Source organism: Lynx canadensis, chromosome D2 (genome assembly GCF_007474595.2).
Source record: "Lynx canadensis isolate LIC74 chromosome D2, mLynCan4.pri.v2, whole genome shotgun sequence".
NCBI classification, from domain to species: Eukaryota; Metazoa; Chordata; class Mammalia; order Carnivora; family Felidae; genus Lynx; species Lynx canadensis.
In genome coordinates this window covers 1437953-1460700 of record NC_044313.2, presented here as the reverse complement: position 1 = coordinate 1460700, position 22748 = coordinate 1437953, and the positions used below count along the sequence as shown (strand labels likewise).

Genomic DNA, 22748 nt, shown 5'->3' with positions numbered 1-22748 from the left:
CACAGAGGCTCCTTACTTTTCTGCAAAGACGGGGCGAGCCCTAGGCCTGCTGACAGAGCGTGCCACACAAAACTATAGCCACGTGCAGATATTACATCGAAATTCAAATTGGTTCAGGTCAGATAAAACTTTAAATTCGGTTCTTCGGCCACACCAGCCACATTTCAAAGGTTTCATAGCACCATGTGGCTAGTGGCCACCATATTGGAGAAACCTAGAACATTCCATCTTGGTGGGACGTTCTGTTCGCAGAGTCCCCTTAGGGGTAAAACTCCGATTCTGACCTCAAGGCTGCGCTCCCCAGTCCGGGTGGTGAGGCCACCCAGAGGATCAACTGTTTCACACCCAGTCAGTGGCCCTGAAGCAGCGAGCAAGTCCTGAAGCAGGAGGAGGAACTCAAGAGGACTCCCCTTCCTGCCACATGCCCAGTGGGTGTTTCTGGAATATCTGCCAAGGCCTAAGCAGCCGATGGAGCCGCAGCCACCCTGGCGTCCCCGGAAAGTGGAGGGCAGGTGGCTCAGGAGAGTGGCGTCGTGGCCCTGCCGGGGAGCACCTCAGAGCCACAAGCCCACGTTTACTAATTAAAGGCGCAGCATCACCCATTTAGGGCGTGGGGTCGGCTTTACACCTCCTAAAGCCTCCTCACAGCTTTTGGTACTGTGCCAGAGTGTGATCTCCGTTGAAATTTTTCTTCTTGCATTCTATTAAAAGTGTTAATAAGCTATATTTAAGACCCAACCGTGCAATTATGTCGAGCAGACTAAATAAATCAACACTGGCTCTGACTCTGTCCAAGGGAAGAAATTGAACTGCTACCAGTTGAACAAATATTTTAAAAGTCAGAGCTGGTGAACATTTGCCTTCTGTCCAAAATAAGCGTATTTGATTTATGATGATAAACACGTGAGGCCACTACCTGCAAAGCCCTGTGCTGGGGGGTGAGGAAGGCAGGTGGGGGGTGCCATGCTAGACCTGGGGCGGACGTGGGGGCGCAGGAGGGTGAAGCAGGGCAAAAGAAAAGCATTTGAGGGGCCCAGGTTTCTCTGACACACGCAAGAGCTCACCTGAGAGCAGCATTTCAAACACGGCCCCCTGGGCGCCTGGGTGGCTCAGTCGGTTAAGCGTCCGACTTCGCCTCAGGTCACGATCTCCCAGTCTGTGAGTTCGAGCCCCGTGTCGGGCTCTGTGCTGACGGCTCAGAGCCTGGAGCCTGCTTCGGATTCTGGGTCTCCCTCTCTCTCTGCCCCTCCCATGCTCATGCACGTGTGCTCGCTCCCTCTCTCAAAAACAAACCGTAAAAAAATAAATTAATAAAGTTCAGAAATTCAAAGAAAGTTTTAAAAAATGTTGAGCACGAAACGAGCCCCAAATTCAAGAGAAATGAATCTTCAGGCCTAACAGTAGAATTTTCTGGGAAACCACTTGAAATCCATGTATTTAGCGTACCAGATAACTGGGAGATGTTAGAGAAAGGTAGTGAAAATGAACGAATCGTCACCTCGTGGTCTCCCCAGGAACCCCGCCGATGGCACGGAGTGCTCTCGAGCCTCTCATGTCCATGGCACCAGAGGTTCAGTCCTGCAGCCACAGGCTCACCACTCCTCACCTGCCACATGCAAACTAGGGAGCCGGGTGGGCTGGCCGGAGAGCAGCTCGCAGGGAGCAGGGTGCACGCAGGGACTGTTCCCGCCCGGCACAGCGTCCCGACACCTCCTGTGCGCCCTGCACCGGGGACACTTGGGGGCCCCAGGGTTCGCAGGCAGGGGCTTACTTAGGGGGTCTCCCACACTGACCACAGTGGAAGGGGGAAGCACGGACCCAGCCCGGCCCTCAGGCTGTTCACGGTCTGGAGGAAAACAAGACCACGTGCCTCGTGTTGGGGTACAATGCTTTTAGTTGTCCAAACGTCTTCCCCTAAGCCCAGCGTCTCCACCTGGGGCCCCTGACCCCCACCCTCAAGCTGACCCCTGGGGAGCCTCAGAGGCCGTGTCCCTCATCTGTGGACGTGAGCCCCCCAGGTCTTCTCCAGCCCTTCGTGCAGACTGCCGTGGCCCTGGCCGTGAGAAGCCCGGGGCCCGGTGGGTTTGGGGGAGCCCTGGCCCTGGCTTTCCCAGCCCACCGACGGTCAGCCATTCCGTCAGGACACCCGGTGCCCTGATCAGCAGGTCCCCCAGCCAGACACCAGGCTCCCCGTCCCTCCACTACCCCTGATGCCCTCAGTCCTTCCTGCCTGGCCATGTAAATGGGGACCCCCCAGTCCATCAGAGAGGCTCCCCGGTGCTTGGCCTCACGCGGGAAGGGGTCCAGAGCCTGACCCCTGTCCTCCCAAAAGGCTCCCAACCTTCATGCTCGGGTGGCTTTGCTGCCACGGGATCCGGGGAGGTGGCCTGCCCAGCCTGGCGGTGGGGGGGGGGGGGGGAACCTCCCACCTCACTCCATTTGTGTGACTTCAAGGGCGGGTTATGGGGCCCTTCCCAGAGTGTGGCACCAAATCTCATCAACCAGGAAGGAGGTGAAGAGGCCACCAGTCCCTCACGCAGCTCACGGACAAGAAGTCCGCCAGCCCACACAGAGGATTACGCGGGTCCAGTCCCAGGAGCTTAGGTGGTGGGCCATCCCTGCGGGGGACCTTTATCCTGAGCAAAGGATGGCCCAGGCGCAGCGGGACATGGTGACAGAAAGCCCTAGAAACTGGTTGGAAAGCAGGGCTTGGCCCCTAGTGGTTCCAGTGATGCCCTCGGGCCTGGGCCCCTGGCTGCTCTGAGAAGAGGTCCTGAGGGTCTGTCCCAACCATAACCCCCTGCCCCTGACCCTTCCTGCCCCCTGCCCACCTCCCATCCCCCACTTCACCCCGGACCCTCTCCCCTCCTGCTCCCTGACCCCCTCCCCCTCCTGCTACCTGGACCACTCCCCCCCCATCACTGACCATCCCTTCCAACTGCTCCCTGACCCCGTCTCTGTCCAGGAAGACCTGGGCCGAGGGTAAGAACAAGGAGCCCAAGGCCGGGCCCAGTTTGGCGGCAGGGAGGCTCTGACCCCCCTCCAGGTGAAAACAGAGCAGCACGAGGCCCGACCCCCCAACCACCTGCCTCCCCAGAAGGACATTCCTCACCGGCTACCCCTGTCTGTTCCTTCAGGGTCTCCTCTGTCCTGGAAAGGGGCTTCGTTCCCTCCAGGGCTGCAAATCTAACTGAAACTCCAACCGAATGCAATTTTTCCTAGAAAATGGTGTTTGGACGGTCCCCAGGACCACCCCGCCCAGAGCTCCTCGTTCACAGGGATGTGGCCGGGCCCCTGCGGCAATGCTGCAAACCTGGGGGCACAGCATGTTTTCTCTCTCTGGGGGGCAGCCCCAGCCTCGATGACAGATGTGAGGCTTTGTCTCTCATCCTGGGCTGTTGGCTTGACCCCGACCCCAGTCCTCCAGACCTGCACGGCTGCCTCCCACATCCGGCGGCTGCTTCGTCCTGCAGCACTGGGCCGTCGGGCCGTCTGCAGAGGTTCTGTGGCTGGTTCCACCTGGGCCCTTAGTTCATGGCACTGTCCCCTCCCCACCCAGCCCTAGGCTCAGTGACAGGTGATTCCCCCCCTCCCCCCGGGGTGACTTTGCAGACTCAGGAAAGGAGGTGGCAAAACCTTCAGGGAGGGGCTGCTGTCCAGGAGCAGGGGTGCGGGGGCCCCCTCGGGCCGGGCTCTGGGCTGGGGTCCTGGCCCCGCCCCTGAGGGTGGCGCTGAGGGAGCTAGAAGTGGGTCCCCTGCCTGTGGCGGGGAGGCCTGGTGCTCCCTGCTCCCGTCTTTCTTCTTTGTGGTCCCTGAGGCTGGAGAAGGAGGGGCCTGCAGACACCGCCACATCCTGCCTCCCCACTGACCCGCCCTCCCCTGGAGGGGGCGGGGTTCAGCCTGGAGTGGGGGAGGGGGCCGGCAGGTCTCATCAGCATCCCGTTTTCCCTGTGATGATGTTGGGAAAGACACTTCCTACCCCGCCTGGTGCCATCACTTCACCTATGAGGGGATCACAGGAATCCTCCTAAAAAAGTTTGTTTGAAAGGAAATGAGATACACATGTGGCCCCAGATGTAGAACTCTAGAATGATCTAGACTAGGTATGTTTAATTTTTAACATGACGCTTGGTGGTTTTAGGTCACATGCGGTTTGATATGCAAGCATTTATTTTGCTGAACTTGTGTGTGTGGCTGCGTCCTTAATAAACAGCCTGACCTTGCTGTTATGCTGAGACCGAATCCTGGCCAGGACCCCCAGGCCACCACACTGGCTTCACGGGCCACTGGGCCTGGAGCTTGATTTCCAAGGAAGTCAAGGAAGTCAACAACATGCCCCCTCAGGGCGTCCCTGCAGCGTGTCCCTTCCCCGCCTTCCCCACTGCTCCGGGGACTCCTGGAGGGCAGAGGACTCTTCCCAGGGGAGGGGTCTCCAGTGCAGAGCTGGGCTCCGAGCGCACAGGCACTGAGCTGATGTTTGAGCTCCGAATCCCACCATCGCTCGTTCACAAGGGGGTCACAGAGCCCCCAGGGACGGCCCCACGTCTGTTCTGCCCAGTGGACCCCTCTGGGGCGAGGAGAAGCCTCGGCTGGAAGGACAGCCCACGAGGACATGGATGTGAGCAGCCCTGAGGGACAGAGGGGTGGCCGCAAGTGGGGCTGGCGCTCCGCTGGGGAAACTGTCCAGGAAGCTGGAGGCCCTCCACTCCCGGCCGCCTCGGAGGGTGGCGATGCCCCTCCCCGGTCCTCCACACCCTCCCACCATCCCAATGCCCCCCTGCTGAGGCCAGATGGAGGGTGTGAAATGTCACAAGTGGACACCACGCAGAGGTGCCCCCCCCCATCCTCCCTGGAGACCAGCTCAGCACGGGGGGTCGGCACCCTGGGCCCAGCCAGCCCTGCTTCCGTGCTTTGGCCCCGCGAGACCTTCAGCAACTCCTTTCCCGGCCCGCTGGCAGGGAGCCTTGCGCACGGACGGTGCTGGCCAGGGCACGCCTGCAGGCCAGCCACAGGGCTGGCGCTTGCCCCGTGACACTGCCTGTACACTTCTGGCCTCCAGAACTCTGAGAGATTCCATTTCTGTTGCTTTAAGCCTCCAAGTTTGCGTAGTTAATTATTCGAGTAGCCACAGGACAGCGATGCACAAACCCATCTGCTTTTTCTGCTTCTTTGTATGTTTTTGGATGCGAGTCCCTTCTCAAATGTTTCTTTTGCACGTATTTTCTAGCAGTCTGTGACTTATCTTTTTCACCTCCCAAGGCGTTTTTCACAGAGCACTGGTTTTTTAATTGTTATGAAATCCAACGTACACATTTTTCCTTCCCAGATTGTGCCTTTGGTGCTGCATCTAAAACCTCACCTGTGGGGGTAACTGGCTGGCCCAGTCAGTGGCGCATGTGACTCTTGGTGGGGTTGTGAGTTCAAGCCCCACATTGAGTATAAAAATAAAAAACTCCCCACCAACCCGAAGTCACCCACATTTTCTATGTCATTTTCTACAAGTTTTACAGTTTTGCATTTTACGTTTAGTTCTGTGACCCACTTTCGTTTCACTTTTGGGGAGGTGTTAGGTCTGGGTCTAGATTCGCTATTTTGCACGTGGACGCCCAGCGGTTCCAACACCATCTGTTGAAGACGCCATCTTTGCTCCGCTGTGTTACCTTCGCTCCTTTGTCGGATATCAGTCGACTGTACTTATGTGGGTCTTCCTCTGATCCACTGACCCATCTGTCTATGTTCCACCAACCCCACGCCGTCTTGATTACTGTGACTTTACCGTGAGTCTTCAGGGCGGGTAGTATCAGTCCTACAACCTTGTTCTCCTTCAGTGTTGTGTGGGCGATTCTGGGCCTTTGTCTCCTCTCCATATAAACGTTAGCAGCAGGTTGTCGATATCCACAAAATAACTTGCTGGGATTTTGATTGGGATTCTGCTGAATGTCTTCATCAACTTGGGAAGAACCGCCATCTTGACGATATTGAGCCTTCCCATCCATGAACATGGGATTCCTCTCCATCCATTTAGTTCTTGTTTGAGTTGACTCATCAGTTTTGTTGTTTTCCTCATATAGATCTTGTACATATTTTGTTAGATTTGTACCTAAGTGCTTCTTTTCTTTTTTCTTTTCTTTTCTTTTTTCTTTTCTTTCTTTCTTTCTTTCTTCCTTTCTTTTTTTTTTTTTTGTGCTAATGTAAATAGTGTACGTCTTTAATCTCAAATACTACTTGTTCACTGAATGGACAACAATGGACTTTTGTACTTAACCTTGTATCCTGCAACGTTCCCAAAATGTCTGATTAGTTCCATGAGTTTTGTGTCAATTATTTTGGATTCTCTACATAGACAATCTTGCCATCTGTGAACAAAGACAATTGTGTTTCTTCCTTCCCAAACTGTATGCCTTTGTCTCCTTTTCTTGACTTACTGCAACCTCAAAGACTCCCAGTATCATGTCAAAAGGGGGTGGTGAGGGGAGACGTCCTTGCTTCTTCCTGACCTGGGGAAAGCATCAAGTTTCTCACAATTGTTGTCACGCAGATGTCCTTTATCAAGCTGGGAAGTTCCACTTATTACACATTTACTGTTATACTAAAAGTCCTTGTCTTTTAAGCTGATTTAAAAGTTATTTTCCAGAGTTAGTGGTGGAACAATCTTCAGCAAGCATCGCTCCCCAGTTCGTGCCCTGAAGATGCCCCCTTTCCTATCGATCTGCTCCAGACTTGCCTCACTCCCGGCAGGCCCCACAGCTCGGGCCTCAGAGGACCCTCCTAGGCCACTCCACCCACCCAGGTCCCTCGCCAATGCTGTGATCACTGCCCCCAAACCTTGGTGCTCCTCCACCCCCCATCCCCCCTCACCCCCGCGCCCATTCACCCCCAGTGCCCCGACTCCAGTCCCCTCTGCCCCTTGAGCCTTTCCTTTCATCTGGAAAAGTCACCAGGCCACTGAGGAAACAATTTGGATTTACTCAAACCATCTTTTATTTAAAGGAAAAACTGCCTTTTAAAAGTAGATTTTTTAAATAAGTTCTGTACTATCTGCTAGGCGTTGTAATACTTCACTAGGCTTATGCTATTTTGGGGGCCCCTTCAACTACAACTAAGGACCTGTGTCCGGCCAGGACTCAGGGCCAGCTCTGCCCTAAGGGAGCCCCACGCCCACCAGGGGTCTCAGGAGGCAATGGAAGGTGGGCCTCCTGGCAGCCCTGTAGCTCTTTGGGGTCCCCGGAACACCCCCATCCCAGATTCCCCTGACCTGCTTCCTTCCGGTGTGGCTGGCATTCATGCAGATGGCAGGTTGGCACCAGCCTATGTCTCTGGCAGGGGATCTGGGGTCCTTGGACACTTGGCCTCTGTCTTCATTGTTTTATGGCCTCCCCTCATATTTTCTCCACCCCAGATTTGGAGGAGTCCTTCTCCCTTTTACTGGGGACTATTATTTAGAAACCAAAATTCAGGCACAGAGATGCCATTCAGGAGTCTTTGCTTCCGGGTCATTCTGTGGACAGAGCCAGGGAGTGTGTGTGTGTGTGTGTGTGTGTGTGTGTGTGTAAGACCACAGGCTTAATGATATAATTTGACTTACAGGATTCCATTTAACTTCTTTGGTTTATATTTGTATCTCTCATATCGAAAACCTTCATTGTTATCATCACCCCCAAATGGCTCATTTGCTTTGTCCCGTGGGGAGGGGCTGAGTTCCCGCTGTTCTCCCTGCAGGGGGGTCAGGAGCAGGGCTGGTGTCCCAGCCACATGGGAAGGGGCCAGCCAGCACTACTGGCTTCTGGGGGGTTGGGGCAGACCATCCCCAGTGGCCCTCGAAGAAGACATTCCCTGCCCGTGGTTTGCCCTGGTGGCCTGGGCCAGACCGGGTCTCCGGGCAGACAATGCCGCCTGTCTCGGAACTGGGCCTGGTTCAGTTCCAACCTTCTCAGCCTCAGCCCCAGGCTTCAGACCGGGCAAGACAGCTCGTGCCTTCTCCTCTTGGAGTCTAGGCTTGATTTTTAAAATTCAAGTAAGAATAAAGGGTGTCTTTCCTCTTAAAAGGCCTTTCCTTTGAGAATGTGGATCACATTTATCAAAACATCAAATGACAAACACTTTACCAGACATTGGCCACGGAGCCAGCCAGAGGTCTCTGAGCAGAGGCTGTATTTCAAGTGCCACACCCTTGAAACCAGTGGCCAGAGGACGAGCTATGTCTCCCAAAAGGCCAGCCACAAGCCCTGTCCACAGAGACCCATGACGAAGGAGGAGCTGATGGTAGAGACACAGAGCAGCTCTCAGAGATGCACAGATGACCTGTCCTCACCTCCACCAGGGCCAAGGTCCAAGGATTCTAGAACAACTCTGGTTTGCACTCATCTGCTGGTCGTCTCTCCTCCAGCTCCAAGGCAAAGACAAAGGGCTCTGCGTTGGATGGTGCCCCACCCAGGTGCTCATCGCCCCAAGGGTCCCGGGGGTCCCCATAAACACACACGTCCGCCCGGTGCTGGGAGCTCGGGGCATGAACTGCGAAGGGCTTCCCATTTCCAGGGTGACAACCACCTCCCTGGAGCCCCCCTGGCGGGTTCCCGCAGCGCCCTCCTGCTTGTCCCAGCTTTGCCAGCAGAGGGCACCAGCTGCGAGGGAACGGCGGCCCGGCCCCGGCTCGCCGGTGACAGCTACCGCCAGGACAGCTGGCCCCCCTGACACCCTAGCCCATCCTCCTTGGTCTTCCATTCAGACTCCCACCCTGACGGGGAGGGCTGGCCCAGAACGTGATTTCCCAGCTCTCCAAAGCTCAGTGATAAAAACAGGTCACATACATGTAGACACATGTGACAACACAGAGCTTTCGTCCCTCTAGTGTCCTCCTAATCCCCGGTGGCAGGCAGAGCTGGGAAGGTGGCTCCTATCTCAGGGATGAAGAGACAAACTCAGGCTGGGAACCGGGTGCGGTCCTGAGGCTGGGGGAGCAGAGGGGGGATTTGGAACCTTGTGACGGGGGTCTGAGTGCACCTGCTCGCACAGAGCCCTCTGGCCACCAAGCCCCCAAAACAGGGACCTCCTGGGGCACGCGTTCACCCCAACTGTGTGACCCCAGGAGCTGCCATAACACGTCTGCTCCCCCCCCCCCCCCCCTGCACGACCACACACTGGGACGTGTCTTTACAGCTCGGACCTGAACCCCCTCCCGTGAACTAGCAGGGGTCAGTCTTGGGTCGGGGGGACGGGCACCTTCTTGCATTTTGCGTGTGCGTTGACTATGGAACACTCCATGTGTTTGCCTTTCTCGATGTGACACCCACAACACGCCCCTGCCGTGATCCGCTCCGTTTGGCACGGTCCGGTGGCTTGTCTGCCACCGACCCTCCGTAGGCCCAGGGTGCTCACAACAAAGGGCTCGTCAGAACAGACCTGAGCTGACGACAGAAGGACAAAGGCGCACGTTCTGAGCGAGGCTGGGGTGGGGGGCCCTTCCTTCCTGTCGCCGCAGCATCTAAAAGTCATCGGATCAATCAAGCTGACACCTCCTCCCACGGGAGGTAAGAGACTCACACTGTCAAGGAGGCTTTGAAGCACAAAGATGTTTTTTCAATGCACAGAATCCCTAAGTTACTAAGATAAATGGGGGAAGATTTGACATTTATTGCGCATAATTTAAATTCAAATCGGCTCCCAGTAAAGGAAAATTACAAGATATTCTGAACAATGTGCCTTCAGTTCTGATCCTTTCGCTGACGCGAGAGTGCTAAACTGCTTTGGAGCTGCCTTAATTTTTATAATTTAGAGAAAAAAAACATATTGTGGAATATCATGAGATGAACGTTTTTATTTTTGAAATGCAGTTATACCCATCTGTGAATTATTTCTTAAAAAAAAAAACAACTTAAATCGGGCAAGTATTTTCCCACTTTTAAATACCTGATTTAGGGGGCGACTGGGTGGCTCAGTGGGTTAAGCGTCCGACTTTGGCTCAGGTCATGATCTCGCGGTCCATGAGTTTAAGCCCCACGTTCGGCTCTGTACTGACAGCTGGGAGCCTGGATCCTGCTCTGGATTCTGTGTCTCCCTCTCTCTCTGCCCCTCCCCTGCTTGCTCTCTCTCTCAAAAAAAAATAAATAAATAAATAAATAAAATAAATAAATAAGCATTTTAAAAAATATTTTGAACACCTGATTTAAAGGCACCTGGGTGGCTCAGTCAGTTGGGCACCTGACTCTTGATCTCAGCTCGGGTCTTGATCTCAGGGTCATGAGTTTGAGACCCACGTTGGGTCTCCATGTGGAGCCTACTTTAAAGCAAAAAAAAAAAAAGAAAAGAGAGAAAGAAACTTCAAATGATCCAAAAAACCAAGAAATACATAGGTGTGGGTGAATGTTGATTTAGAAAGGAAAGATCTTCCCCAAGGGCGTGTGTGGGTTTCCTCCAGGCACCGGCACAGAGATGTGGGGTCTGGTCACCTGGAGGCCCGCACTGTCACTCTGTGGCCGCAAGAACGCAAAGGGCACAGAAGTCCGAGTGGTGGGAAGTCCCTCTGCCGCCTCTGAGCCTGGATGGAGGCATGGAGGGGCCACACGGGACCTGTGGGTAGCACCGGGTCGGGGGGGACCCCGCTCCCCGCTCACCTACTCCCTCTCCCGCATCAGAAATGAGGCGAGGTGGCCGCGGGAGCAGAAGTGAGTCCCCGGAGCCCAGGAGGACGTGCTGGGCGGCAGAGCCCAGGCTGATCCTGCCCAGGAGCCTGTCTGACACCGTCCCCTGCCTCTGCTCAGTGGGATGTTGCAGGATGCACCGTGGCCGTGAGAGTCGCACGGCCTCACAGGGAGGTTGGTGGGTCGGGTACCTAGGACTAGAGATGAGCTGCTCAGATCCCCCCCAGGATTGCTCCCTAGGGCCCGGCAGACACACCCACCCTATTCCCATCGTCTCTTCCCGAGGGCCACCTCTCAAGAATCTCCTGCACTTCAGCCCCAACTCAGGACCTTGGCCTTGGCTTCGCAGAGACCCTGACCTGCCCCCGCCTCCCCTGTCTGTAGCACTGTTGCTCACTATATTCAGGTCCAAAGGTGTCAGCCTGACAGCCAAAGGGGCGAGTGTAAGCAGCCCGGGCTGGCTCGGTGCAGCTGGGAAGGAGAAATGAGCCGTCTGCTTGCAGAGATCTGTGTCACGGAGCACGATATGGCAGAAAGAGGGACAGGGACATCCTAGGGAACCACCAGAAACATCTGTGCTCCGCTGTCAACCCTCACGGGGACACCAGTCGGCCCCCAGTAGAGCTTAGGGCCTGGGTGGGGCCGCCGGGACTGGAGTGCCCTTCACAGTGACCACCGGCCCCAGTTTGGTCACAGGGACTGTGTGCCTGATGCTCTGTGTCACGGGCAGCCTGCGACCGGTCGGAAGCGAGGGACTTGGTGTGAGCCCTTGGGAGGGGCCCCTGGCCTCCCACAGCACCTCTGTGACGGGGCCAGTTTCCACCAGCAGTCCAAATCCCAAGGTGCTCGGGTCCGAGGTCTCTGAGGAGGACAGACCTCTGGGCGAGGCTCCGACACAGCTCAGAACAGGGCCCCGTGACACAGTGCGGTGGTCAAGCAGCCCTAATGTCAGCCGGGGGCCCCATTCCCCCTGGGGTCTTGTTACATTTGGCCCGGTCCCCAGTTCCAAGACTGGCAGCCGAACGGCCCTGTGACTGCAGAGTCAGGCCCTCCCAGGTGAGCAGGACGGCCTTGAGGAGCCCGGGGCGCAGGGTCCCCTGGCACACCGTCCTCCCGCCACCCGCTGTCCCCATCCAGAAGGCCAGGCCAGTGTCGTGTGGGAGGCTCCAGCCTCACTCAGGCCCTGAGAGTCCCCTTCCGCCTCCCCACACTTGTCACTGCCCCCAGAGACACAAACAGCATCCTTGGAGGGCACGTAGCACCAGCTGTTAGGGGAAGGTGCCACCGACTGACGACAACGCACGGCTCTCTCCAACGACTTTCTCAATCTAGGTTCATAACGTAGCGATTCTCAAGGTGGACAACCTCTCCACTGGACATGGCTGAAACTCAGGCAGGGTGAAGTCCCTTGTGCTCTGCAGACTTTCTAAATCATGTTGGGGGACCCGAGAGCCGCCCACAGAGAGTTCTAGAAGGTTCCCGGCCACTGGTACGAGGCCCGTGGCTGCTGTGACACGCTGGGGCTGGCTGGGGGGCGGGGCTCGCGGCCACAGCCCCGCACCCACCCGCCTGCACCGATTGGAGCCTGAGCGCCGCACCCGTGCCATCGCCATCAGGGAGACCACAGACTCGGGGCGCAGGGGGCCGGGAGGAGGGCGGGCGAGGGAAGGAAACAGCAAGCCTGAGCACCGGTCACTGCCCGCAGGCGCTTGCGATCGGGACACACTGGCAGCGCCGGAGACGGGAGATGGGCTCTGGCAGGCGCTGCCCGTGGGAGCGCGGTCGGTCCCCCCACCTCCCCGAGCGGTGGCTTCGAAAACACCTTCCGCACAGACAAGCCTGTCGTGTTGGCACGTGCTCACCTTTGTGTCACGATGATGTGACACAAATACAAGTGGCGGCGTCACGGGTGAGAATCGCTCACCCCTGCCACTCGCACGCGTCCGCGTGACCCAGCGTTTGAGCAAAATGCCTGGGCTCGCAGGCTCGAGGCACCGCAGGAGGGGCGGTGGGTGGTAGTTTTCTTTCGCTGCCACAACAGATTGCCACGAACCACCTGGTGTCTCCCACCTCTGGAGGCTGAGAGTCCCTCCCCCACACAAACCCCCTTCTCCCCACCCCCCCCCCACCCCCGCAAAGCTGGAGGCTCTCCGGGGAATACAACTACTTCCAAGGCCTTTCGAGCAGCTGAATTCAGTTCCCGGTGGTTGGTTGTAGGATGAAGGTCCCATTTTCTTGCGGGCTCTGAGCCGGGACTGGTCTTTGCTCCCACAGGCTGCTTGCATTCCTTCTAGCACTTTCCACGCGGCCCCTGCCAGCAAGGCAGGTCAAGTCCTCACACACTCAGAAGCCCTCTCTATTCCCTGCTCTATCGCTCTGCCTCCAGCTGGAGCCAAGCCCTCTGCTTTTTCTGCAGTGTTCATGTGATTGATCAGACCCACACGGGTAATCTCGGATGACCTTCCTGTGGCAAAGTCTGTAACATTAATTACATCCGCAAAGTCCCTTTTGCCCCATCATGTAACGTAGTCCTTTGTTTTTTCATTCCTTCCCTTCCATCATCACCTGGAGAAAAATCCAGGGAAGAGTCAAGAAAAACGGTGGGATGTAGTTCAATGCCTTGCCGAGCTGCTGTAGTGATGGGGGCGTCAGGTCATAGGGCCAGGGATGTGTCTAGCGGCTTTATTCATAATTTCCCAGACTTGGAAGCAAGTAAGCTATCTTTGGGTAGGTGAGTGGGCAAATATATTGCGGTCCCTCCGGACCATGGGCCACTATTAACGATATAAAGAAGTTATTTATGAAGCCATGGAAACACATGGGGAACCTTAAATGCATGCTACCTAAGTGAAAAAAGCCAATCGTAAAACATTCTGGAAAAGGTAAACTATGGAGACAGTAAAAGGAGCAGTGGTTGCAGGGATGGGGGCGGGGGAAAACCGGCAGAGCACAGAGGATTTTTAGGGCAGTGAACCTACTCTGCATGATAGTGTCACGGTGGATATAGGTCGTTATACATCTGCCCAAGCCCAGGGACATACAACATGAAGAGTGAACCCTTAAGGACTTTGGGTAATAATGACATGCCAGTGCAGGGTCATCGTTGGGAAAATACGCACCATTCCTTCCGATGCACGATGGTGACAGTGGGGGTGTCGTGCAGGTGCTGGGGCAGGGGACACATGGAAAGTCTCTGGACCTTCCTTTCAATTTTATTTGTAAACCCAAACAAACTGCCCTCCAAAATTAAATATCTTATTTTTATTTATTTATTTTTTATTTATTTTTTGAGAGAGAGAGAGTGAGTACGCAAGTGCTGGAGAGGAGCAGAGAGAGAATCTTAAGCAGGCTCCATGCTCAGTTCAGCCCAACGAGGGGCTGGATCCCACGAGACCCTGAGATCATGACCTGAGTAGAAATCAATTGTCAGACACTCAACTGAGCCATCCGGGAGCCCCAAGTCTTTTTAAAAAAGAATCAGACATGCGATTCCAGCCACTGTGCTCGGACAATGACACAGCTGCGTGTGGCGCCTGGCATCGAATGGTAAGGATGAACAGCCCCTGGGACACACAGACACATGGGGGCTTCCCATGGCCACTCCCTCCAGCCCGGCTGGCCGCCCTGAGCAGCCCAGGGAGACCAGAACACCCTGCACTTGAACAAGTCTCTAAATCTGATGCAATTTAAACCGGAAGACTGTGCTCCCTGCCAACAGGGCACGTCTGTGATAACTCTGAGCTAGCCACTAAAGCTGAACTTGAAAACGATCCACAGTCAATGTTGTAAATGGTATTTAGTCGCGGAAATCTAAATAAATCAAAGAAATTAAAAAAAAAATAAATGTATTCGGGTAAGAACAGTTAACAGGTAACTTCCTCTGTGATTTCTTGCAAACTTTTGAGACATATAGTCTTCTTTAGACTTGGTGGAATATTAGATATATATTAAACTAGACTAAAGATCAATTTATTGGTGCATAACTCAGGCAAAATAAACTGGACCCACTTGCAGTGCACAGTGGACACGGAGTTCCCGGGGCTCGCGCTGCGTCTGAGGACTGTGATCAGCAGTCCCGCCGGTAGGCGGGCGGGGAATAAGTGCGCAGGTGCGGTGCGCCCCAGGTGCAGCTCCCAGGTGCTCCGCCCACCGGCCGCGGAGCGCGCCCTCCATTGGCTGCTCCGCCCGAGGACCGAACTCCCATTGGCCGAGGTGGACCCGACTCGCGCCGGGGGCGACGGCAGCTTGGAGCCCTTCGCGTGACCCGGCGAGAGAGGAGTGAGGCTAGCGGCGGCCTAGCGGCTGGTCTTCAGGGACGCGCCGGCCCCGGCCCCCGCCCCACCGCCCTACCCTACAGCCCTGGAGCGCCCCGCTCCGATTCAGGGCGGGGCCCAGCCCCGGCCGGGGGGCGTGGTGGGACCCGAGGCGGCTCGCGCAAGCGCAGTAGGCGCGCCCCACAGCCCCCGGCAGCCCTCGCGGCCGCACGCCCCGCCCCGTCCCGCCCCTCCCCAGCGAGGGAGCCTCCCGGCGGCCCCGCCCCCACCCGGGCCCGCGGAGGAGGCGGTGAAGGATGACGTCATCCAGCGGGGCGACGGGCATTGGGCGCCATTTTGAAAAGGGAAAAAAAAAAAAAATCCCTCCCCGGCGGCCGCGGCGGCGGCGGCGGCGGCGGCGGCGGCCGGGCTGAGGTGCTCGGGAGGCAGCGGCGCGGCGGCCGCCTCCTTCGTGCGCCGCCGCCTCGGCGCCCGCCCGCCCGCCCGCCGGCAGGCCGGCCATGGCAGGTGAGGGGCGCGCGCGGGGCGGGGCGGGGCGGGCGCGGGGCTCCGGGCGGGGGTCCTGGGCGGGGGCGCGGGGCGGGAGCGGGCCCCTGACGCGCCCGGTGTGTCCGCAGGAGCCGGAGGCGGCGGCTGCCCCGCGGGCGGCAATGACTTGCAGTGGTGCTTCTCGCAGGTCAAGGGGGCCATCGACGAGGACGTGGCGGAAGGTAAGGCCGCGCACCTGGCGCGGGGGCGGGCGCGGCTCCTTGGGGGCAGCCGCGTCCCCCGCCCCGGGGACCCCGTTCTGGCGGGCGCGCCGGGCCGGGGGCGCCGAGGGCACCGCTCGGAGCGCGGAGGTCCGGCCCCCGGACAGGGAGGCGGCCCCGAGGGGTTATGTAAGGAAGCCAAGGTCACAGAGCCTCGCGAGGACTCGGGTCTCCGGGGTGGCGTGTGGGTGCCTCCCGGCGCCGGGGGCTGCGGAGGTGCCTGCGGGAGCCGGGCACGCGGGGCGCGGCGTCGGGGGCCCGCGGGGTCGCGGCAGCGGCTGGGACGCGGCGCTGGGAGGGTCGGGAGGCCGCCGCTCGGGAGCCACCTACGCGGGCACCACCTGGGCGAGCCGTGGTGCCTCGTTTTCTTCGTCTTGGAAACCGGTCGGCTGGGCTGCCTGATCCTTACGGTCGTTCTGTAAGGTTCTAGCGTCGTGGGCTCGTCGCCGGTTCCTTTGCTCCGGCGGTGTCCTAAAGTCCCCTGCGTTCTGCGTGGTTGTTTCCTGCATCGAAGCCTGAGATGAGCCGGGGGGCACAGCGCTCGGGTGGCGGGCGGCGGGCCGCGAGCGCTGCACGGCTCCCGCCCCCGCCCCCCACCACGCCGCCCGGGCTCTTCCAGTAGGGACGGCCGTTCTTTCCCGGACGTGATGTGTGGGGACTCGGAAACTGGACATCCCAGGTTTACAGGCTTCGTTTTAGGGGACGTCGTGAACCTTTCGTCTGGCGGCAAGGCCTTGTCTTTGCCTGAAATACACCCCCCTTGCCCCAAGCCCCCGGTCGCGTGTGTGCTCGCGCGTGTGCTCACCTGTCCCGATCATGGGCCCCTCCCACGACCCTCTGCTCCTTCTCCCCTCCCTGGTGGTGTGACACCGGGAGATGTGTGGCCCCGAGACTGACAGAGTTCAGACTGTTAGGCAAAACTGCACTCGAAGAAATTGGTGAAGATGCATACGATTTGAGGATGGAAAGTTGGTGGTTTTATGGAACTTAAATAACTCACCGGTTGTGCCTTTTATATTCATTTAAGATATATTTTTATTTTACTTGGGCCAAGTGGGTGACAGTTAAACTTAAAATTTTTAGCAGGAGCAAAGCAAAACTTGTTTGTTTTGGGAGGGGGGAGCCTAATGCCTGTTTTAATTTCTGATTTTCCTTTTCTGAAAAAGTTCTGACAAAGGGAATGAGTTTGTCAAATTCTGAGTGAAATGGTGTCTTTTAAGTGTGACGTTACACTTTGAGAATGGTGCCCTTAAAAAAACTTCTCAGAGATAATTTTGCTGGTTGAACGGAATCGGGACTTTTTTGCAGTTTTAAATCCCTACATTAAAATTTGAACGTACCTGGAAGTTTTGCGTGGCAAGTTATCTTTTTCTGGTGAGATTTCTTTGTGGTAATCACTCGGGAATTTTTCAGTCCGCGTAGGTGTTGGGAGCTTTTTCCTGTGACCCACACAAGCTTTGGCCGGGTAATCGGTCAGCGCGAACACTCTTAGAAGTCTCCTTTCTGTCGCAGAGTGGGGACGGTGTCTGTCGAATTGTATTCCTTGCACACAGTCCGTGGTGTAGGAAACGGCATCGCTTCCAGCTAGTGGTTGTGCAGCGCGAAGAACCGAGCTTGTCGTGTCCGGACTCAACCAGCACGAAGAAGGTGCCGAGAGGAGGTCACTGAGGACGGGTAATTTGCAGGAGGCCGTCGTGCGCGGAGGCTTGGGTTCGAGAACTCCAGGGCGGTAACCTTTATGCGTTGAGATTTGTGGCTCGCGCCGTTTGTCCTGGTCCGGGCTCTACCTGGAAGCGCCTCCGTGACCCTGCACTTGTGCGTCTTTGGTTGAGGTGGATGGAGGCCGGGGCCTCGCCTCGGTTGCGTGAGAAGGTCCGGGGCTAAACACTCGAGTGAGTACGGGGGAGAGAGGCTTTCGTCTTCCGTTTCACTTTTTTCTTCTTTTTTAACGTTTTATTTATTTTTGAGACAGAGAGAGACAGAGCATGAATGGGGGAGGGGCAGAGAGAGAGGGAGACACAGAATCGGAAACAGGCTCCAGGCTCTGAGCCACCAGCCCAGAGCCTGACGTGGGGCTCGAACTCCCGGACCGAGAGATCGTGACCTGGCTGAAGTCGGACGCTTTAACCGACTGAGCCACCCAGGCTTTTTTTAAAGATTATCTTTAGGTAGTCTTCACACCCGCTGAGGGGCTTGAACTCCAAACCGCGAGATCAGGAGTAGCCTGCTGCGCCGAGTAAGCCAGCCGGGCGCCCGTCTTGGTTTTTCAAACTAGTCGTGTGCGGGACTCGAGTCACCACCCATGAAGAAAGTATCGTACTGTGTAAAATGCAGCGGCTTTTTCTTTTCAAAGCATGGGGTTCTGCTCACGCGCCGGCCGGTCAGCGCGGCGCCTTCCGGGATTTCTCAGCTCCCGGGAGCAGGAGCAGAGCTGGGCTCGAAAGGAAATTGGCAGTTCTCCTGCTGGTGACAGGATGCGGGAGTGACAGTCACTGCTCCTTCCCCTGCAGCAAGCTGACGTCTTGCAGGGAAGCCGTCACCCCCTGCGGTGGAATTCGAGAACTTTAGGCCCAGATGAGCGGGAGCCAAAGAAGTAAAACCCAGGGGGAGTTGCCAGAGGAAGGGAGAAGAGACGATCGTTAGCTTGCGCCTGCAAAGCTTGATGCTCTAGGCAGTGGCTGCTGTGCGGAAGCTGTTGCGTATTTGTCACGTTTCCGCGTGTGGTGTTTGGTCACCAAGGCCCAGTCCCTGGGCCCTACAGCCCCTCTTGCACGACCTCACTGGACGGATGCCTTTGGCAGATGTCACGCGACATCACGGTCGTTGGCCGGCCCGTCTCCTCAAGCTCGAAGGCCGGCTGGCCCCACACACGCCCCTCGTGGAGGACCCGGTCTGCGGTGACGACAGCTACCAGACATCGAACGCCGGTCACGCACGTTCCTGAGACTGCGCCGAGCTCCCTGGGTCCGCGAGTCCAGTCTCCACACCGCCCTTGTTCTTCCCGGTTTCGGATGCAGAAGCCAAGGCACGGGGAGGAGGGGGGCACCGACCTCGGTCAGCAGCCACCGTGACCGCAGCCAGGGTTTGAAGCCAGGCCGTCTGGCTCCAGAGCCCGCGCACGCTGGGCTGCTTCGGTGACCATTAGTGGCGGTGCCGATGCGGTCCTCGCGTGGGGTGTGGCTGCCAGCCTCGGGATTGCTCCTCCTAGAGCTCGGGGGAGAGCTCTCTGGCAGGAATTGTAGGGAATTGCTTCTGAAAGCAAATGAAAATGAGATGCCTTTAAAGGAAGCGCCTGTCAAAATGTCGGAAGCTTAGTAACCTGGGTTAAAAAACGGCCATTAAAGAATAGATGTCACAGAGATGGTACGCTGGTCAGTGACTGAAGCACCTGCGCACCCAGCCCACGATGTGGTCATTTTGCCTGCCAGGTCACCTCGACGGGATTGGAGCTGCCTTCTTGCAGGGAAGGTTTGGGTCTTGCTGCCTTTGCCTGTCGCTTTTCTAGACAGACGGGGGGAGGGCTGGAGGGGGGCTTTGTGATGAACTGTTATCTGGTGTTATGTGTAGCTTTTTTCATCATGGGTGACTTTACAGGTTTTCTTAACATTTATTTTTTGAGAGACAGAGCGTGAGCAGGGGAGGGGCAGAGAGAGGAGGAGACACAGAATCTGAAACAGGCTCCAGGCTCCGAGCCGTCAGCACAGAGCCCGACGCGGGGCTCGAACTCACGGACCGCGAGATCATGACCTGAGCCGAAGTCGGGCGCTTAACTCACTGAGCCACCCAGTGCCCCTCACGTGTCTTGCCTTTTTACTTGATGATTTTGTTTTAATCCATGATCTGGTCTGTGGTCTTGAGTTGGATGTTAATCTTTTTCTGAAAAAATAATATTAAAAAATACTAAAAGGTTTATCTTTAACTCAAGTCTAGGTAGTTACATAAATCTTGTGGGTATTTGGGTGGTGTGGTAGGGCCTTTCTAAAGGTGTTTATGTAGATATATTGTGAGAGAGAAAGAAACCTTTAAGTTGGGGAAGGGAAACAAAAATTAAGGGCACTAGGACATCAGTATAAGATGTTAGTGTGTTTTGTTGAATATAAGATACATCTGATTTCAAAGATGTTAACTTGTGGTAAACTGCTCCCTGGAATCAGTGAAATCCAGTATTTGTGAATGCACAACGTTTCGGTTATATTCATTATTTTTAGAGTATTGTGGGTTTTGTTTTTCCTATGTGCAGGAAATGAGCATTAAGTGTGTCTATGTCATTGAGAAAGGCCTTTAGGAAAGCATCTTCTGGGGGAAAGCCATCAAACAAGAAAACGATCTAGTAGCATTCTTGCTGTTTAATTTAGTAGAGAGCTTCATGGGGAGATTCTGCTATTAGGAAATCAGATATGTGTGGTTTTCTTAAAATTAAGGCATTTAATATGTTTATGAGTACAGCTACGTTGTAATGCTTCTTAAATCAGGCTGCATGTTCAGGAAGCTGGACTGATCTTAGTTATAATTAGATGTAAGTGTATAAGATTTACAGTGATATGAAATCATACGCCTCGATTTTTTTATTTCTTGATTTTAAAAGTCTTGTTTTGATGAGTTCTGGGTTTAGCTCACGTCTGCCATTTGTCGGGTGTGAAGGCACTTTCTGAACCTCAGCTTCCTTATCTAGAAATTACAGAAGAAGGTTTTTGTCAAAGTCAAACGGTGTGCAGTGCTTTTGTTACCTGTAAAGTGTTCCTTGAATGTTAAGTATGACTGTTAATTAACTCTCATTTATTTTAAGGTCTTTGGGTTGGTTGTAGCTAAATTTAGACATAAAATAATAGCAGTTTCTTGTTTTTTCCTGACCTCTCCCCCATCTGTTCATTCACCCTGGATCCCTTCGGTTGGGTCTAACCTGGGTTTTTCCATTATTATTCAGTCCTCCTTTCTTGATCGTATTTTTTTTTTAAGTTTATTTATTTATTTTGAGAGAGAGAGCACAGGCAGGGGAGGGGCAGAGAGAGGGGAATATAGGATCTGAAGCAGGCTCTGTGCTGACAGCAGAGAGCCTGACGTGGGGCTCGAAGTCACGAACCGCAAGATCATGATCTGAGACGAAGTCAGATGCTTAACCGACTGAGCCACCCAGGCATATTTCTTGTTTATATTCTGTGTCCCTTGCTGAGGTTTCTTGCCCAACTTAGGATATGCTTTCTGTTTCCTGTCTACCTTCACACCCTACCAATCCTTACCACATTCCACTTTCTTTATGAATCACAGCTCAACCACTTTTTTTTTTGTAGAATTTATTTTTTATTTAGTGAGAGAGAACGAGCATGAGCAGGGGAGGGGCAGAGAGAGAGAGGGAGAGAGAGAATCCCAAGCTGGCTCTGCACTGTCAGTGCAGACCCCCACATGGGGCTCGAACTCACAAACTGCGAGAACATGACCTGAGCTGAAATCAAGAGTCAGAGACGCTTAAGTGACTGAGCCGTCCAGGTGCCCACCTGCTCAGCCACCCTGACACCTGGTATTCTGTCTTAGGATGTGACCTTTCTTTTTACTTAGCATATAGTGGTGTTTGGCATTTAGCAGTGTCCTCTTGTTCTCCGGTTTTATCATGTGTTGGGCTTGTCTCTCCAACTTGTGACTCGGTATGGAAAGGCATTGGTACAAATCCCTTTTCAGCCCTCCTGCTAGCTTTGTGTTAACTTGACTGGTTACTTACCTTCTTTCTGGCTTTTCATCTGTAAAACAGAGGTAGTATACCCTGTGGGCATTACAATTTGTTAGGAAGATTCCACATAAATGCGGGGAAAGCTCTGGCAAACAAGCACACAGTAACTAATAACTGTGGAAACGTTCTCTTACGAGACACTCTGCAAAGGAGAGTAAGTTGCTCCATATTGCCCCAGGGAGCCCATGTAAGAAGGGGAAGGGTGTTGGAGGGCTGGCTTTGGGCTGTCTTCATCTGACACTTGACCAGTGCCCCGGAGGGCTGCTTCTGCTGCTGGATATTGGAGTAGAGAAACCCACTTCCTACCTCGAGAAGCCCTGTGTTGAGACAGACTAGCCCTCACACCATCCCGAGAGCAGAGCCGGGACGGGGATGGGGACGTGCCGGAAGTGCCCAGTGCTCCTTGGGTGGGGAGTGACGGGGAAGAAGTCGGGGGGGGGGGGGGGGGGAGGGCGGGAAGGCGGCGGAGAGGAGATTGGAGAGAGCCTGGTGCATTCTGGGAAACCTGAGCGCTTGTCCAGGGGCTGAATGGGAGGGCCAAAGAGTGCTGGATAGCAGCCTCAAGCACCGTGCTGAGAACTTGGAATTGTATTTTGAAGTGATCGTGATCACAAGCCTTTAAGACTGTAAGCTGAAGAGTGACATCAGCTTTACCTTTTTTAGGAAGGTCACTCTGGCCTTGGGAGAATGGTTGGTGATGGGGTAAGAACAGAGGCCAGTAGGAAGTTGCTGCGATAATAAAGGCTGGAAACGCGGACTTACTCTAAATCAGAGGTCTGCAAATTTGTTTTTTGCAAAGGGCCAAAAAGTAAATATTTTGGACTTTGCAGGCCCGTCTGCTCCTGCTGCAACCACTGAGCCCAGTCTGTCTGTCTGTGTAGCTGGAAAGTAACTGCAGACCCCACAGAACAAGGGGGTAAGGCGGTGGGCCAACATCTCTGTTAAAGCAGCGGAGGCTGGACTTCATGTGAACCTCAGGTTGTAGTTTGTCAGCCTCTGTGCTAACATCAGTGGTCCTCAGTCTTTGGTCCCAGGGAGATCAGAGAGCTTTTCTTTGTGTGGGTTTATGTGTCCGTACTTACCAAATTTGAATTAAAACAGAAGAACTTAGGGGCGCCTGGGTGGCGCAGTCGGTTAAGCGTCCGACTTCAGCCAGGTCACGATCTTGCGGTCCGTGAGTTCGAGCCCCGCGTCAGGCTCTGGGCTGATGGCTCAGAGCCTGGAGCCTGTTTCCGATTCTGTGTCTCCCTCTCTCTCTGCCCCTCCCCCGTTCATGCTCTGTCTCTCTCTGTCCCAAAAATAAATAAACGTTGAAAAAAAAAATTTAAAAAAAAAAAAACAGAAGAACTTAAAATACTTATGTCAC

The 22748-nt window shown here is 55.2% G+C and overlaps 1 protein-coding gene across 1 annotated transcript in view; it reads left to right on the top strand.

Annotated features, from left to right (window-relative positions):
- Nucleotides 1–15378: 15378 nt before the first annotated feature.
- Nucleotides 15379–22748, top strand: part of PPP2R2D (protein phosphatase 2 regulatory subunit Bdelta) — a 51033-nt gene continuing 43663 nt past the window's right edge. The window contains exons 1-2 of the mRNA XM_030335533.1: nt 15379–15418; nt 15529–15621. Of these exons, the coding sequence (XP_030191393.1) occupies nt 15412–15418; nt 15529–15621 (100 nt within the window). The 5' untranslated portion in view covers nt 15379–15411. The remainder of the gene's footprint in view (nt 15419–15528; nt 15622–22748) is intronic.